This window comes from Pan troglodytes, chromosome 5, assembly GCF_028858775.2.
Source record: "Pan troglodytes isolate AG18354 chromosome 5, NHGRI_mPanTro3-v2.0_pri, whole genome shotgun sequence".
Classification (NCBI taxonomy): domain Eukaryota; kingdom Metazoa; phylum Chordata; class Mammalia; order Primates; family Hominidae; genus Pan; species Pan troglodytes.
The window spans coordinates 19,648,270-19,666,065 of record NC_072403.2 but is presented as its reverse complement, the minus strand read 5'-3'; the positions used below and the strand labels follow the sequence as shown (position 1 = coordinate 19,666,065).

General features: G+C 43.4%; 1 protein-coding gene across 2 annotated transcripts in view; it reads left to right on the top strand.

The window, feature by feature from the left end:
- Positions 1-2,994: 2,994 nt before the first annotated feature.
- Positions 2,995-17,796, top strand: part of RANBP9 (RAN binding protein 9) — a 90,247-nt gene continuing 75,445 nt past the window's right edge. The window contains exon 1 of one of the 2 annotated variants that reach the window (XM_518246.7): positions 2,995-3,886. In XM_518246.7, the coding sequence (XP_518246.4) occupies positions 3,325-3,886 (562 nt within the window). In that variant the 5' untranslated portion in view covers positions 2,995-3,324. The remainder of the gene's footprint in view (positions 3,887-17,796) is intronic. The other variant, XR_010157901.1, reaches the window with a different exon arrangement.

The window sequence follows — 17,796 nt, the reverse complement described above, 5'->3', positions numbered from 1 at the left end:
GTTGAAGGTGACATCTGGCAGTGATTTCTATGATCAGTGCTGGGGTCCAGGCCAGTCTATTTATGCAGCCTCTCCTCCTTTGGCCATTGTCAGTTTTCAGGCCTGCTTGTCCAGCCTTCTGGTCAATTCTGAGAACCATCTAATATCTTTCCAGTAAGTTCCTTTTTTGCTTAAGAGAGCCAGAATTGGTTCCTATTGTTCGATACTGAGAAACCCAGCAGATACAGATACTGGGTAATATTAGAGCAATACATGGTAAAGACTGAAAACATAGGTTCATGAAGGGTGTGGATATGTTCATGGCTAATGGATTTTTACTATTTACATATCTATGTACAATTCTATTATTTTCATAATAAAAGTACATTACTTTTAATAATGCATTATAATTGTCCATTATGGAAACACTTTACAATTTTTCCTTCATGTCTTTTTTGGTAATGATTTTGGCAGTGCTATAACTATCGTATTGCCTCTTTTCATTTAGCATATCATAATCTTTTTTATGTCTTCAATAACATATTTTTAAGAGGCCATAAAATATTTGTTTCAGGCTGTGCCTGTGCAAGAAGCCTGGAGAGAGTGGGTCTGAAGTTGGGCCCAAGATCCACTAAGTCAAGAGGAAGGGGTGCCTTTTTCTAATTGGTTGGCCTCTTTTGGCACTTCCACTGCCCAGAAGGGATACCTTAAAAAAAAAATGGCACGAATGTGCTATATGTGCTCCTGTAGCATAACTCCACTGAGTGGGGTATGTGATTAGAATTTCACATGTGACTAGAATTTCTTCTAGTCTCTTCCGGTTGGGCATTTGATTTGCTTCTACATTTAATCTACCATTAATACTTCTTGTTGAACATTTTTCAGCCTAAAGTATTTTCATATTTAGATTGTGTTGTTTGGCTTTTTGATAGATAAGTCAAAAGGTATGAACTCCTTTATGTCTCCTTATAAATATAACCAAGTATGTAGCTTTCCGAAAGGACGTTATCAATGTTCTCTATCTCCTTCTATATGAGAAAGTACCCATTTCACAGCATCCTCCCCCACAACTGAAATCATTAATTTCTTGATGGAGAACCACCAGTCCCCCTTATAAAATGCTTCCAACAAAATGTTAGACAATTCTATTCCTTCAGCTGTTCCTAAGATACGGAAAGTTCTAGATAGTTCCTAAGTGTGCTGACAGAAAAAAAGTACATCTTCAAAAGTGTTTCAAGAAAGTTTAATGAGGTCTGGAGCCCATTTATTCTAACATGGCTATCGTACATTTAAATAGAGCTTGGCTTACATTGAACTCATTGTTACTGTAATATAAATGAAAGTGTTAGAACACTGTAAATACAGTGACATCATGTGATTTAAAGTGCAGTGGTTTAAAAAAAGTCATCAAACAACAGGTTAAAATTAATGGATATTTCTATCAAAGTACAACAGAGGCCAGGCATGGTGGCTCACGCCTGTAATCCCAGCACTCTGGGAGGCTGAGGCGGGTAGATCACTTGAGGTCGGGAGTTCGAGACCAGCCTGGCCAACATGGTGAAACCCCGTCTCCACTACAAGTACAAAAATTAGCTGGGTGTGAGCACATGCCTGTAGTCCCAGCTACTTGGGAGGCTGAGGCAGGAGAATCGCTTGAACCCGGGAGGCGGAGGTTGTAGTGAGCTGAGACCACACAACTGCACTCCAGCCTGGGCGACAAAACAATAATAATAATAATAATAAAGTACAACAGAACATCTAGTTGTCTGGGTAACTGAGGGAGAAATTAGGCCGAATGACTCTGTTATTTGTTCTGGCCAGATAATCTTGGCCTTAAATTAAATCACCTTTGGCCTACCTTCTTCAAAACGAAATAATTTTCTCTTCGGCAAAACATTTATTTGACCAAATGATTACCATCATATCTTTGGAAGCAAACAAAATATCAGAATTTACATCATATAATCTACACATGCAAAGCCCGATTTTGCCAGCTAGGGAGGGATAAGCTAAACAAAGGGAAGTGGTGAAAACAAAGTAGTAATGTTATGATGGGTCAGAGAGCAACACTTGGCAAGTTGTGCCAAATTAGTCGACGAAGCATTCTATTGGGAATTGCAAAGTAGGAAGTCCTATTTTTGACTCTGCTGATCTCAGTAAATATTTCCTTGTTTTAAAAATGGGCATAATTTTCTGTTACCTAAGAACCCTGTTATGAAAATTAACGAGTCTATAAAATGTTCTGACGTCTCTAGAAGCCCTTCCTAAACACACACTATAATCTTGTATTCATACAGTGCCTGCTCCTGCTTTTTGAAGATATGCCGGTCTTTATTAATGACACCTTCTACCACTGTTAAGTTCACTGTGAGTCCTCGTAAAATTAATTAATGAAATAGTCACTATTGTAAGTGGGAGACTGCCTTCAGAAGTGGTTTCTACTGCCCATATGGTCAATGCTACGGAATTAAACACTGTGAAGTACCAAAGGCAATGCGTTCCTCTTAGGAGGGAGGCGGCAAACGGGAACGGGACTGAGGCGAGAGCTAGCAGCACTGCGCGGGGAGCCTGAGCCGCTCCGCACGCCCCGGGCCGACGGGTCCTAGAGCGCCCCGGGGCCTGGGCTCGCGGCGGCCCCAGCGGGGCTCGATTACTCTCGCCTGGACGAGAAGCGGCGCCTCGGCTCGGAGGAGCCCTGCGGTGGGGAGGTGGGGCGACGACAACAAAAAGAAGTCAAGTGGGAGGGGATTCGCCGGCGAGGGGGGCGACGGCGGCCGCCAAGGGAGAGGAGGCGGACACCTCCGAAGGGACCTGTGGCGCCGGGAGCCCAGCGATCCTGCCCACGAGCGACTGGCGGGCCCGGGAGGACGCCTCGCGGCGCACAGCCGGGAGCCCCGCGGCCCGCCCCGCTCGCGCCGCTCGCCCCGCTCGCGCCTCTCTCGCGCCTCCGTCCCGCCCCCTCGCCTAGCGCCGCCCGCGCGCAGCGTCTCGCGCCGGCCCGGCCCGCCCGCCGGGAAACAGCCGCGAGAGCAGCGGCCGCGGCGGCCGCCAGCGCGCCTTCCCCTCCCGCGCTCCCGCGTCGCCCCCGCCCTCGGCGCCTCGTACCCGGGCCGCGCGCCCGCGCTCCGGCCAACGTTCTCTCCCGGCCTCCCGGGCCCGCCGCCCACTCCCGCGTCTCCGAGCTCCTCAACCGCCGCGGTCTCCCTGGGCGCGCGGCCCGCCGCCTGCTTCCGGGGCGGGCGGACTGGGCGCCTGGTGCCGGCGGCCGCAGCGACAGCGCCCCCGGGAAGCAGAGGAGGAAGGAGAGAAGAGGTGGAGGTGGCCGCAGGCTGAGTCGCGGCCGGGATGTCCGGGCAGCCGCCGCCGCCGCAGCAGCAACAGCAGCAGCAGCTGTCGCCGCCACCGCCGGCGGCCTTGGCCCCAGTCTCCGGAGTCGTCCTGCCGGCGCCCCCGGCCGTCAGCGCCGGCTCCTCTCCGGCCGGCTCGCCCGGCGGCGGTGCGGGCGGCGAAGGCTTAGGGGCCGCGGCGGCCGCCCTGCTCCTCCATCCTCCGCCGCCGCCGCCCCCGGCCACCGCGGCCCCGCCGCCCCCGCCGCCGCCCCCGCCTCCCCCTGCCTCAGCGGCCGCCCCCGCCAGCGGGCCGCCCGCTCCCCCGGGCCTTGCAGCGGGCCCCGGCCCGGCCGGAGGAGCCCCGACCCCAGCTCTGGTGGCGGGCAGCAGCGCCGCGGCCCCCTTCCCTCACGGGGACTCGGCCCTGAACGAGCAGGAGAAGGAGTTGCAGCGGCGGCTGAAGCGCCTCTACCCGGCCGTGGACGAACAAGAGACGCCGCTGCCTCGGTCCTGGAGCCCGAAGGACAAGTTCAGCTACATCGGCCTCTCTCAGAACAACCTGCGGGTGCACTACAAAGGTACTGGGCGTGTGTCCTGCGGTGGGAGTGGGGCACTGACCCGACGTGGCCGGCCGCCGCTGCGCCGCTCTCGACCCGCCCCCGACCCCCGCCCTCGCGGGCTCTGCCCTCGGAGGCCACTCGCCGCCTGTTGTGCTGCTCCGGGTGGGCGCGGGGGTCGCGGTGAAGGGTCCGAGGGTGAGGGGCGAGATTCTTGGAAAAGGAAGGTGAGTAGAATGCCCCAGGGTAGAAAGGAGCTGGTAATCCTAGACCGGGAGCAGGACACCTTGAGGGAATCCGGGATGACAGGACAGAACTGGCTTTCTGATTTCCCTGGGAGATAAATCTTGGGGCTTGGGTAGAGGAATCCATGGACTCGGAGTTGGGTTACATTGTTCTCCAGGTGGTGGGTCAGCCGTTCTCCTCTTACAAGGGGGGAAGAGAGGCACGATTCTGAGGTATGATATCTAATTAAGAGAGAGCAGGGATACACAGGGGGAGGAGTAATCAAAATTAGGCCAGAGATTGTCTAGGGGGACAAAAGGACAAGGGGCCCAAGTTTGCCATCAATATATTTTAGTAAAAGCAACCGGGAGGGTAAGAGAAAGGCAACCCCAGGAACACCCTTTTTCTTAGGAGAGCAGAAACCTACCCCTCCCGATTGGAAGTGCCCTATACAGGTCCTTAGGTGTTGATATTACATGAAGTCTTGTTGAAAACGAAGATGGAACAAAATGCAGCTTAGCATTTTGAAGAAAATTGGCTTATGTTTTACATTTGCAGTTAAAAACAACAACCTTAGGCTTGTGCTTGCCCCTTTCCTCCCTCACCTACCTCTCCTAGGTTAAAACAAAGCTGGAAGCAAATCAGTTGTATATAAAATTATGAATTGCTGTGGGAACTATTGAAATGTAGCCCAATTTAATAGCATGTATCAAGTTTACTTGTGTGGAAGAAAAAAAAAATCAACCTAACGTATCAGTCTGTCTGGAAACAAATCCAGGGTTTTAGGCCCCAAACCTAAAGCAGAAGCTTTTACATTCACGGCAGCCTCACTTTGATTGGCTGTAAAGGGGTCTACTCAGATCCTAGTGACATGTATGTAGAGGAGATAAACAACCTTGTGGTTAAATTCTTAACTTATACGGGACTGAAATTTGAGAAGAAGCTTGATAAGTAAGTTACTATTTAATCAGAAAGGCGAATGGCAATAGAAGTCTACCAAATGATTTGGCTGCAAAGAATCACGCACAAAAATAGGCCTTGTTGAACATTCTTTTTATTCTCGCCATACATCCAAAGAAGTACTTCCAAGTGTTATCCTCCTTAATCTAAACGTCTGAACGTTTCATTCACAATATCAAATCTTTGTTTTTTCTCAAGTTAGGACCTTTTGTTAATTTCCTTGTGAAGTATTTCTACTTTTATGTTGTAATTTGTGTGAACGGTGCTGTTATGAGGTGTTTATTTCTGATCTGGCTGCCAGAAAGCTATTGTTAGATGTGACAGAATTTTATAATTTTAAATTTATGGTTGACAGTAAATAATTTGCTCATAAAGTCAGAGCCAGTGTAGATGAACAAAGAATTCTAGATTTCCTGAGTTCTGCAGTCGTTTGTGGTTGTAGATATTTTACAAGACTGAGCCTCAGTTTCTTCCTCTGAGTGGTGTGTAAGTTGAGCTGGACGATTGGTAGGGAAATTTCCAGCTCTGAATTTCCGTGATGTCTAAGATTCGTGATTACTGTTTATTTAGTACTGTAAGGTGTCTTGATTAGTTTTAGTCTTTTACATAAAATTGATGATTAGGTCAGAGAAAAATACACGTTTATATGAAATTAGTTGGAGTTTGGAATATTTCTGACACTGCTGTCTCAGTTGTTTTTATTCTTGGCCTCTTTATTACTTTCTGTTGTGTAATACTAAGATTCACTTTCTGGGAACATAACTGTTTTATAAACATAAATCATTATTTCTGGAAGAACAGATTTTGTTGTTATCCTTTTACTTTCCCTCTCTTCTATCTTCCCTTTGTCTCTCTCTTACCCCTTGTCAGAAAGTCTTTTTCCCTTTCTACTGCCTCTTCCTCTTGTCTTGTTACTGTAGACTGTGTGTGTGTGTGTGTGTGTGTGTGTGTGAGTTTTCCGTTGTTACTGTTGATTTTCTGCGTGTTTTCTGAGAGGACCACGCCGATTGTGGTGGGCAACTGTGTCCCAGTAGCAGTAGCAGTAGCAAAGGAGAAGTATCATAGAGAGTGGATAATACTTTAAAGTCACAGAATAAGAAGAGTGAATTTTTATTTAACCTATCATTGTGCTGCATTGGTTTTACCTAAGTATTATAAGACACTTTTAACAGTAAAAACTACTATTCATATATTCACGTATTACAGAATTTCAAAAGAATGATTTTAATTATTTTCCAGAGTGACGAGAATTTTCCTTATCTTTGAAATAGAAGTATTTTGCTTTCTTTTGCTCCAAAGGTATTCTGGTTTTTTGTTGTTGTTCTGGTGTTTTTGTGTGTGTGTGTGTGTGATAGGATTTCAACTTTGTTGCCTTGATGGAGTGCAGTGGTGCGATCATGGCTCACTGCAGTCTAGACCTCCTAGGCTCAAGGGATCCCCCTGCCTCCATCTCCCAAGTAGCTGGGACCACAGGCTCCTGTCACTATGCTGGGCTAAGTTGTAATTTTTGTGTGTGTGTGTGGAGATGGGGTCTTACTGTGTTGCCTAGGCTAGTGTTCAATGTCTGGGCTCCAGTGATCCTCCCACCTTGGCATCCCAAAGTACTGGAATTACAAGCCTGAGCCACTGTGTCCAGCCTGTATTCTGTTTTTAAGATGTTCTTCTAAATTGAAATTACTGCTTTTGGAAGCAGTATTGTTCCTTAAATGATTTGAAGAGATTAATGTTAGATAATACTAGACATGCAGATAAGGTTGATTGGATTGCAGAGGAACAACAGGGTATGTATAGTATATGTTAAATTTTTTTAAAGGCCTTTTGCTTAGCAGTCACACAACAACTATTGAAAAACCCAGGGATAGCCCCTCTTGTTTTTGAAATTGTTGTCAGTATTGAATAAGTACAAATGTGACAAGTTTAGACTTAGTTATAATGATAACGGGAAAATAATTTTAATAAATATGACAATGGATTTAGTTTAAATGTTTCAACAACAGATTGCATTTTTATATTTTTCTAGTTATTACCACTATTTGGATATTTTATAGAGTGCTTTATATATACACACACTAGTGGATCTGGACAAGATCCTGGAATTTTCATTTTAAATTTTAGAGAGTGGTAGAACCTGGAGGTTAGATCTTCCCAGTCATGAGTAAATCAGGATTGAAAATTTTCACTAACTCCAGATTTAGTGTTCTTTTCACAGTCCCATAGTATTGCCTCTTTAAGTTCATATGAGACTTAATTATCTCAAGTAGATAAAATCCTGTGATCACATTTAGAACTTTTAAAGAATAGTTGAGATTGAAAATACTTACTCTGGGGGAAAAAGGTAACTGGAACACAGTGCTTCAGAAAAGTCCAGGCACCTTGATTTTACTAATTTAGAACAGTTTAGAAGAAATCCAAGGTAAGTCAAAGTTGGGAATTATAGGAAGCAATGAAATAGTCAATTTCAGTGGGTGTGGTGGCTTACACCTGTAATCCCAGCACTTTGGGAGGCCAAAGTAGAAGGATCACTTGAGCCCAAGAGTTCTAGACCAGCCCGGGCAACATAGTGGGACCCCGTCTCTACCCCTAAAAATTAACCAGGCTAAGTGGCACACACTTGAAATCCCAGCCACTTAGGAGGCTGAGGGAGGAGGATTGGTTGAGCCCAGGAGGTTGAAACTTCAGTGAGCTATGATGGCCTGGGTGACAGAGTGAGACCCTATCTTAAAAAAAAATAAGTAAATAAATAGTGAATTGCATTTTTTTTTTTTTTTTTTTTTGAGACAGAGTCTTGCTCTATCGTCCAGGCTGGAGTGCGGTGGTACAATCTCTACTCATTGCAGCCTCTCCTGGGTTCATGCAGTTCTTCTGCCTCAGCCTCCTGAGTAGCTGGGATTACAGGCGCTTAGCACCACGTCCGGCTAATTCCTGATTTCTAGTAGAGACGGGGTTTCACCATGTTGGCCAGGCTGGTCTTGAACTCCTGACCTCAGATGATCCGCCCGCCTCGGCCTCCCAAAGTGCCGGGATTACAGGCATGAGCCACTGCGCCTGGCCTGAATTGTCCTTTTTTTTTTTTTTTAAGATGGAGTCTCGCTCTGCTGTCAGGCTGGAGTACAGTGGCGCCATCTTGGCTCACTGCAACCTCCGCCTCCCGGGTTCAAGCAATTCTTCTGCCTCAGCCTCCTGAATAGCTCAGAATACAGGCGTGCGCCACCACGCCTGGCTAATTTTTGTATTTTTAGTAGAGGGGAGGTTTCAACATGTTGGCCAGGGTGGTCTCGATCTCTTGACCTCGTGATCTGCCCGCCTCGCCCTCCCAAAGTGCTGGGATTACAGGCGTGAGCCACAGTGCCCAGCCAGAATTTCACTTTTTAATTGAAATGTTATGAACAATAACCAAATAGGTTGAACTTTTTTGTTGTTTTTTGAGACCGAGTCTTGCTGTGTTGCCCAGGCTGCAGTGCAGTGGCGCGATCTCGGCTCACTGCAAGCTCCGCCTCCCGCGTTCACGCCATTTTCCTGCCTCAGCCTTCCAAGTAGCTGGGACTACAGGTGCCCGCCGCGACGCCCGGCTAATTTTTTGTACTTTTAGTAGAGATAGGGTTTCACCGTGTTAGCCAAGGTGGTCTCTTATCTGCTGACCTAGTGATCCACTCGCCTCAGCCTCCCAAAGTGCTGGGATTACAGGCGTGATAGGTTGAACTTTTGTTATACTTAGTCTGTCTTTCCCACCTGTACCCCCAGTCATTAGCCCTTGAACACTTCCTAAATATAATTGCTTATCTAATTTCTTGCACTTTTTAAGTTTGAACAGATTTTTCAACATGCTTGCTTACAAGTGCAAATGTCTGTTAAGCATTATGGGGGTGATATAAAAATGTTTCTTTTTTTTTTTTTGAGACGGAGTCTTGCTCTGTCGCCCAGGCCCAGGCTGCAGGGCAGTGGCGCGATCTCCGCTCACTGCAAGCTCCGCCTCCTGGGTTCAGACCATTCTCCTGCTTCAGCCTCCCCAGTAGCTGGGACTACAGGCGCCTGCCACCACGCCTGGCTAATTTCTTTTGTATTTTTAATAGAGACGGGGTTTCACCGAGTTAGTCAGGATGGTCTTGATTTCCTGACCTTGTGATCTGCGCGCCTTGGCCTCCCAAAGTGCTGGGATTACAGGCGTGAGCCACCGCACCCGGCCTAAAAATGTTCCTTAAAATGAAGGAATTGAAGAATTACTTGCCAAGATTTTGGGAAATTAGGTTTAAAAATGCCAGTTGGTAACTGCAAGAATCAAGTAAATCTAATAATCATGCAGAACAGTAGACAATAATAATGTATATTCTTTTTTTTGTTTTTTGTTTTTTTTTGAGACAGAATCTTGCTCTGTCGCCCAGGCCGAAGTGCAGTGGTGGCAGTATGTCAGCTCACTGCAACCTCCATCTCCTGGATTCAAGTGACTTTCCAGCCTCAGCCTCCCAAGTAGCCGGGATTACAAGCGCCTGCCACCACGCCTGGCTAATTTTTGTATATTTAGTAGCGATGGGGTTTTGCCATGTTGGCCAGGCTGGTCTGGAACTCCTGACCTCAAGTGATCTGCCTGCCTTGGCTTCTCAAAGTGCTGGGATTATAGGCGTGAACCACTGCACCCAGCCTAATGATATATATTCTGCTAGACTAGACAATTTATATGTGTTTTTCACTGTTCATTTCTTCATTTATTTAATAAGCTTTTAGTGAATGTTTACTTTGTGCTAGGTTCTGGACACTCAGAGGTGGAGAAGATACTGTCATTGAATTCAGAGAGCTCAGAGGACATAAAATAGAGTAGTAAGGGAAATATTATAGGGAGTACTGTGGAAAATAGGAGCGTCTAACCCAGGCTGACATTGGAAAGAATGAAGGAAGTGTAGGTATCCGGGATAGCTTCTTGGAGGAGTCGAGGCTAGTGGTCAGTCTTAAAAGATGAGTAGGATATAGGAGAAAGGGAGGGGCTAGGTGTTGCAAATGAAGGAAAAGCAAAAACATAGAGAATTACTTTATGTGTCTGGTTTTACAAGCAATTTTGGGTTGGCATTTAGAGTATGTGACAAGGAGCATCTGGGAAAAGATCAATTAGGAGGCTTTTTTTTTTTTCTCTCTCTCTTTTGAGGCAGAGTCTGACTCCATTGTCCAGGCTAGAATGCAGTGGTGCGATCTAGGCTCACTGCAACCTCTGCCTCCTGGGCTCAAGTGATCCTCCCACCTCAGCATCCTGAATAGCTGCAACTACAGGCACGTGCCACCATTCCCAGCTAATTTTTTGTATTTTTTTGTAGAGAAGGGGGTTTTGCCATGTTGCCCAGGCTGGTGTCGAATTCCTGAGCTCAAGCCATCTGCCTGCCTTAGCCTCCCAAAGTGCTAGGATTACAGGCAGGAGCCACTGTACCTGGCCCAGTTAGGAGCCCTATGGAATATTTTGTTGAGTTTAGATCTTATTCTGTAGGAGATGGAGAATCATCAAAGGATTTTAAATGGGAAGTGACTGGCTCATATCTTCATTTTTGTCAGATTATGCAGCTGATTGGAAGATAGATTCAAGAGGTTACAAGAGTGGGAATAGTAAATTCATTTAGAAGACTATTGCAGTAGACCATGTTAGAATTGACCTCAGCTGGGTCAGTGGTAAGGACAGAGAAAGGCAGATATATTTGTGAGATATTTAGAAGTAATACTGAGAGGATATGAGGAATGATGGTGAGAGAAATCAAAGAAAATGTTTGGGTTTCCAACTCTGTTAGGATGATGTTTGGGTCTTTAGCTGTTAGGCTCTTGCAGTGAACCATGAATAAAATAATGATTGTGAAGGAGACTGTATTACAGTATAGTTGGAGATAAGTAAAGATGGGAATCTCAGCCCTGTGATCTGACTTCTCGGAAACCAGAAGAAGCCAAAGAAACAAGCCTTACAGAAAGAACAGGAACAGGTCTTTTGGAGTTAAGGGGACTCTAACTGGTCTTAACAGTCATGACTTAATTCTATTCTATTAAAATGACTCAGCTCCAATCACTAGTTTCTGGTTGTTTTATTTCTTTTTCCCTACTGACTGGCTTATCCTTTCCTTCCTATGTCAAATTCCTGAGAGACTTAACAGATTGGCCTGGCTAATTGCTATGATTCTTAGTTGGGCAGAGCTTTTCATTACAGACTATGTTGTGAATTGGTGGCCTTCAAGTCAGGCGCTAACCTGTGTTGAATCAGCTGTAGGAATGGTGGTAATTATAAAATACAAAATACCCTGCTGGTACAAGGATAGTCTGGGTCTCACTTCTTTCGGTAGGGACAATGTGTGAGGCAGTTTCTCCTAGGAAGGGTTGGCAGTTAACCATAATTGATCTGAAGCTTGGGAGAGAGGTCTAGGTCGTGACTCATTTAGGAGTCACTTGTAGGTGGTAGTTGAAACTCAAGAGTATTTGAAAGAGAGAGGGAGAATAGAGTGAGAAAAAGCAGTGGGCCAAAGATGGGGACCCTGAAAAACACCAACATTGAAAGACTAGAGGGAGCACAAAAGAAATGGTAGGTCCCCAGACATCAAGGAGATTGGTGTCACAGAAGCTGAGCACGGGAGGGTGCAGTGGCTCACACCTGTAATCCCAAAACTTGGGGAAGTCGAGGTGGGAGGACTGCTTGAACCCAGGAAGTTGAGGCTGTAGCCAGTGGTGATCATGCCACTGCATTTTAGCCTGGGCAACAGAATGAGACACTGTCTCAAACAGCCTCCCCACCTTCCCTAGAAATGAGGAAGTGATATTTAGTGTCTGTTGCAACAGATAGGTTTAGTAGGATAGGCACAGATAGTTTTCCACTACGTTTGGAAATTAGATCATTGTGACTTTAGGGAGAGCAGTTTGAATTGAGTGATGGGGCAAAAACCAGATTTCAGTGGGTTGAAAGAGTAAATGAAAGGACCAAGTAGAGAGGATAGTGAATAGAGATTATCCTTGAGAAATATAGATGAAGGAAGAGATTAGGCATTTCCTAGAGGAGGATGGAGGTTAAGGTAGGATTTTTTTTTTCCTCTAATTTTTAACGGCTGATAGTGGAGTTACGTTTTACCTGGGGTTTAGCTTCTAATGTCAGCATAGAAGATGAAAATCCTACATAACCAAAATTATCCTTAAAAATTCCTTTGGAAAGTATTGTGTTAGAGACCACTGTGTCATTTCTTAGTCAATCTTGTTTTAATTTGGTTGTATAGGTAAAACTGAAGCGACATAAATTAAATGAAAATACTATATTATATTAGTCCAAGGTATGGTGTTCCAGGAAATGTATACAAAATTCAACATTTTAACAAATAAAATTGATTAGCCTACCTGGTTATTATTACTATTTTTTCTTGAACAGAGTCTCGCTTTGTCAGGCCGGATCCCAGGTTTAAGCAATTCTCCTCCCTCAGCCTCCCGAATAGCTGAGATTACACACACCCGCCACCATGCCTGGCTAAGTTTTATGTTTTTAGTAGAGATGGGATTTCACCATGTTGGCCAGGCTGGTCTCGAACTCCTGACCTCAAGTGATCCACCCACCTTGGCCTCCCAAAGTGCTGGGATTACAGGCATGAGCCACTGCGCCCGGCCTTGTTATTACTTTTAAGGTAAAAAATTATATACCACCAACTCTGGTACATTACTGACAATGATTTATATGTAGCACGGAGGCATAGAATTTGTGAAAAGTGTACATTATGGGGACATTGTCCCTTTACAGATTGAGGGGAAGGAGAGATTAGAGAGGAAGATAATGAAATACAAGCTTGAGAGGCTGACAGAGAGGCTTCTAGAGAGGAAACTGGTTCCAGAGTCCAGAATGGTTGGTCTTGGAGAGGAGAGTACAGACTGTTCTTTGATAATAGTGGAAGAGGTGAAGACTGCCATGGACATAGATCACTTCGTAATAAAAGAGTGGAGAGTTGAATATGACCATAGCTAATGGCCTCCCGTTTTTTGTTTTTTTGGTTTTTTTTTTTTTTGAGATGGAGCCTTGCTCTTGTCGCCCAGGCTGGAGTGCAGTGGTACAACGTTGGGTCACTGCAATCTCTGCCTCCAGGGTTCAAGCCATTCTTCCGCCTCAGCCTCCCAAGTAGCTGGGAATACAGTTGCGCACCACCATGCCTGGCCACTTTTTGTATTTTTAGTGGAGATGGGGTTTTATGTTGGCCAGGCTGGTCTCGAACTCCAGACCTCAGGCAATCCGCCTGCCTTGGCCTCCCAAAGTGCTGGGATTACAGGTGTGAGCCACCGCACCCAGCTGGCCTCCTGTTTTCTTGATAAGAGGCGAGGTACTTTGCTCATGAATTTGAGTAGAGGATGTAAAGTTTAAAGTAAATGATGAAAATGTGGACTAAGCCATTGAGAGGGATAGGGAATAAGCTGACAACATTTCTAAAAATATTGTTGGTAGCATTGAGAGTGCTCAGTTGACATCATTAGTTCATAGCAGTGGCTGTTCATAAGATTTTGGACTTTATTCATTGGAAGTCAACTGTCCAGTGTGGGAGTATGGAAGGTAGATTATAATACTGAGAGTGTCATTTTGCTGGTTGGATATGATAGAATGATGGGCATATGAGGGAAATCAAGGATATTTGAGAGCTTTAAGTGATTACCATGTAGCCTGTCCTGGAAGAGGAAAAAGGGAGAAAAAACACAAAGAGTTTGAGGAATTAGAGTTCCCATGATGTTGAAGTATAGACGTGAAGGCTTTAGAAAGGGGATAGAACAGGACGGTGTGTTCTGGAGGAAGATACCGGTGTTTCTGCAATAATGTCCTGAATGCGTGGCTGGAAAACCATGTTTTCCACAAAATCAGTGCGCTAAAAGTAACAGGACTTATGCAAACTATAAAGCTGGAGCAACCCCTTAAAACCTTGGGAACTTTGTAAGCATTAATCAGAACACTACAAAAATTACAGTCCTAGTAAAATAAAAGCCCAGTTAAATTTTCACTGTGCCCGATATTACAGGTGGCTTGGTCTGTTGCAGCTTTAGACTCTGGGTCTTGAGCTTTTGCTTCTTCAAGAAGGAATGATTGAAGTTAGAGTGGAAGTTAGCGGGAATAAAGAGGTTCAGGAATTAAAACGCAGGGAAAAAATAATTAAACGTGAGTGTTAAGTGTGTAAATGTGCAGGAGAGATACATGTTGCTATGAGGGCTTGTAAAAAGGAGCTTCAACCAAGTTGGAGAGATTAGAGAAAGAATATTTGAGGAAGTAAAGCTTGAGCTAAGATTTAAAGTGTGAGTAGGACCTACTCAGGCGAAGAAGGAAAGGTGGAGGGAAGAGCATGTGTACAGACTGGCCTGATCAATGTGAAGAATTGAAATAGTGCTGATGCGGCTGGAGCAGAAAGGAGGTGGAAATTTCGTGCAGGTGGAGAGCAAGACCAGACAAGGTGCTCAGGAAGCGTGTCTTTTTCCTAGGCCAAAGAGGAGGCTTTGGAAGGAATCTTAGTTGTATTGAGGGCTACTGATACAAGGACGGCTAATTTATATTTCCAGAAAGGCACTGGCTGGCTGCATGTTGGCGAGTGGAAGGGAGTGGGAATGGGGTAGAATGGTTTATTCAAACTCTTTCCATCAGATTGTTTGAATAAAAAGAGCTAAACTTGCTAGCCTTAGAATTGGGAAGTATTACATATGTTTTCTTCTAAAGCCACATAGAAAACACTTAATACTGAAGACTTTGTAGTTTTAAAAGTTTAAACTTTGGTAGTATGAGGTTGTTTTTTGGTTACCACAGAATTTGAGGTAATAATAAACTTTCAGGTGATGAGCATTGTTAGAAATAGGCCCTTTGCTGCTGATATTACAAGTTTGAGCATCCCAAATCTGAAATTCAAAATGCTTTCAGAATTCAAAACTTGATTTTTTATTTTTTTATTTTTGGGACAGAGTCTCACTCTATTGTTCAGGCTGGAGTGTAGTGGCGCTGTCAGGTCCTTGCAACTTCTGCCTCCCAAGTTCAAGCGATTCTTGTGCCTCAGCCTCCTGAGTAGCTGGGATTACAGGCGCACACTACCATGCCAGGCTAATTTTTGTATTTTTAGTACAGACAGGGTTTCACCATGTTGGCCAAGCTGGTCTTGAACTCCTGACCTCAAGTGATCCGCCCGCCTCAGCCTCCCAAAGTGCTGGAATTACAGGCATGAGCCACCACGCCCGGCTCAAAGGAAATGCCCAATGAAACATTTTAGATTTTGGATTTTTGGATTTAGGATGCTCAACTGGTAAGTATGCACAAATATTGTAAAATCTGAAAAAAATCTAAAACACTTCTGGTCCCAAGCATGTCAGATAAGGGATACTCAACTTGGACTGGTCTCATTTAAGAAATAATATGAAACCTTATAATCTTGCATTTAAACTTTTCCTTATACCTTTTACATCTAATTTAAATTTTAATTTAAACATGAAACAAATCTTTTTAGTTTTAATATTTACAGAATTTATCTGCAATTAGTGAATCATAACAAATATAATGGATACTTGAAGATTTATAACTGGTACTTTGTAGTAATTTTTGCATAATGGAAAAATGTATGGGATTTTAATTCATGCATGGATCTAATATATGTTTCTACCAATTTGGGGCTGGGTATATAATGCATAAAAATTTTATTTTTTTTTCTGTAGGCCCACGACAGATTACAGATTTCTTCATTTCAAAAAGTGAGGTTAAATAATACCTATTTTGTAAATGTTGAAAGAGAAAAATCCATACAAAAGCACCCAACTCTTTGAGAGACTGTTTACTTTCAAATATTGGTTTCTTTCTCTTTTCCCGTAGAAGTAGTCAGAATAGGACATGGGGATATGTGAAGTGATCCCCGAATGTTCATTGTAACTAAATCCTTCATGTGGGTTCAGAGCTCACATTAGATCAGGTTTCTTGAATTTAAATCCCAGCACAAATCCTGGTTTGGAATTCGCTTTTAGCAGTATGACTTTGGGCGAGTTTCATTATCTTCCCTTGGATTCCTCAACTGTGAAATGATAATAGATAGTACCTACCTCATGGGGTTGTTTTGGATATTAAATGAGTTAATAAACTTAATGCTCTTAGAGCAGTGCCTTTCACATGGCATTAAATATATGTAACTATTATTTGTTATTAAGAATACTTTGGGATTACTTTATCACTAAAAGTTTGGGTCACTCCCCTTAAAAAATCAGTGGATTTAGAACTGCAGTTAGATTTTGTTTAGATAGTTTTCTATAGATTTATTTGTAACAATCTAATTTTTAAATATGTAGTTTCCATGGCCTTTTCTCAGGTAACTTAATTATTTGAACATATTTTGACTGAAAAATGTGTTTTACTGCCACCATAATTAAATTTTATTAAAAAGTGACTAGTGCACAGACTTGTGCAATTGTTTCTTTTCTGCTGCTTAGCTCAGTGTAAATCTGTTACCTGCATCATATGTTAAAGTAGTTTTGATGCATGTAAATACTGTTGCTTCCATTTTTGTCTTGCCTAGCCAAGCTTGTTGACTCCTTATGGTCACCAGGCTAAAAGAACTTCTGCCCATAACCCAAGTTTCCCTGGTAATGGAAGGAGTGGCAGAATTCATTCCATTTTTTTGTGGGGGGAGTGGGGGGTGTGAACATGTACTAATTTGCATTGCAAGTGTAAACTTAAGTGTTTAATAATAATAAGGCATGTGTTGGAAATTTGGTAAATTTGGTCAAGTGTGTGGTAAGGGAGGATATGATCTCATTCATGTGTGATGATTGTATATCTTAAGATACAATTTTTGACTTACAAGAAGGTATTTAGTTTTAAAACAATCATGATAAATTTGAGGAGAATTCTGCTACCCATGAAGATAATTTTATAGTATGACTGAAAGATTAATGCGAAGTTTGTATTGCGTGGAGCATATTTAACTAGAACACCCAAATAATGATTTAGAGTATTGTTTCTCATGCAGTCCTTTTGGGGATATGGAGACTTGTCTCACTCATACTCTATGAGTACTTTCTGACATGCTACTTCAACTTCTTTCTTTATTCTTCCATGGTTTTGTGGACATATTTTCTCTTAATATTGTCTACGTGCTAGCTTTCAAGGTAATTTGTGTCTTGGGCGAGAGGTAGGGGAAGTGATTGTGAGTTTAGCAAACCCTATGGGATTAGAATTGAGGAATAGCTGGTTTAAAAAGTTTGAAAGCCATTATCTAAAAGATTTTCTAAAATGTCAGCAGTGGCATGGTGTTACTTCTGTTGTTTAAAAAGAAAAAAATACGTTTAGAAATTAGATGTATTTCTCAATAAGCTATTATTGGCCCAAGAGATCTTATGAATCAGCTTTAATTAATAAGACTATACCAAAGAACAAAACTGTAAATTCTTAAGAAAGCTGTTTTGCCAATTCAATCTAATTGTGTAAGATTTCACTTAGAAATATACAATACAGATGCTTCTGGTTTAAAGAGCCAGGACTTTGGCAAGAGTGTACAGAAATTATATAAGTTATATGCAAATTTAGACCTGATAAAATTAAGATCTTTCATGTTCTTCATACAGCCTTTTTCCTCTTAAAAATATAGTGTACTCTATAATGTCTTTTATTTAATTTGCATAAAAGGCTGCTAGGTTCAATTTCCATATTTGGATTCTGCAATCTTAATAAAACTAGTAATAGTGTGAAGAGTTCTGTGGATAACTTGGGCTATTTTGCATATTGGGTTCATGGTGATGATAAACGTTTTATTGAGTATTTG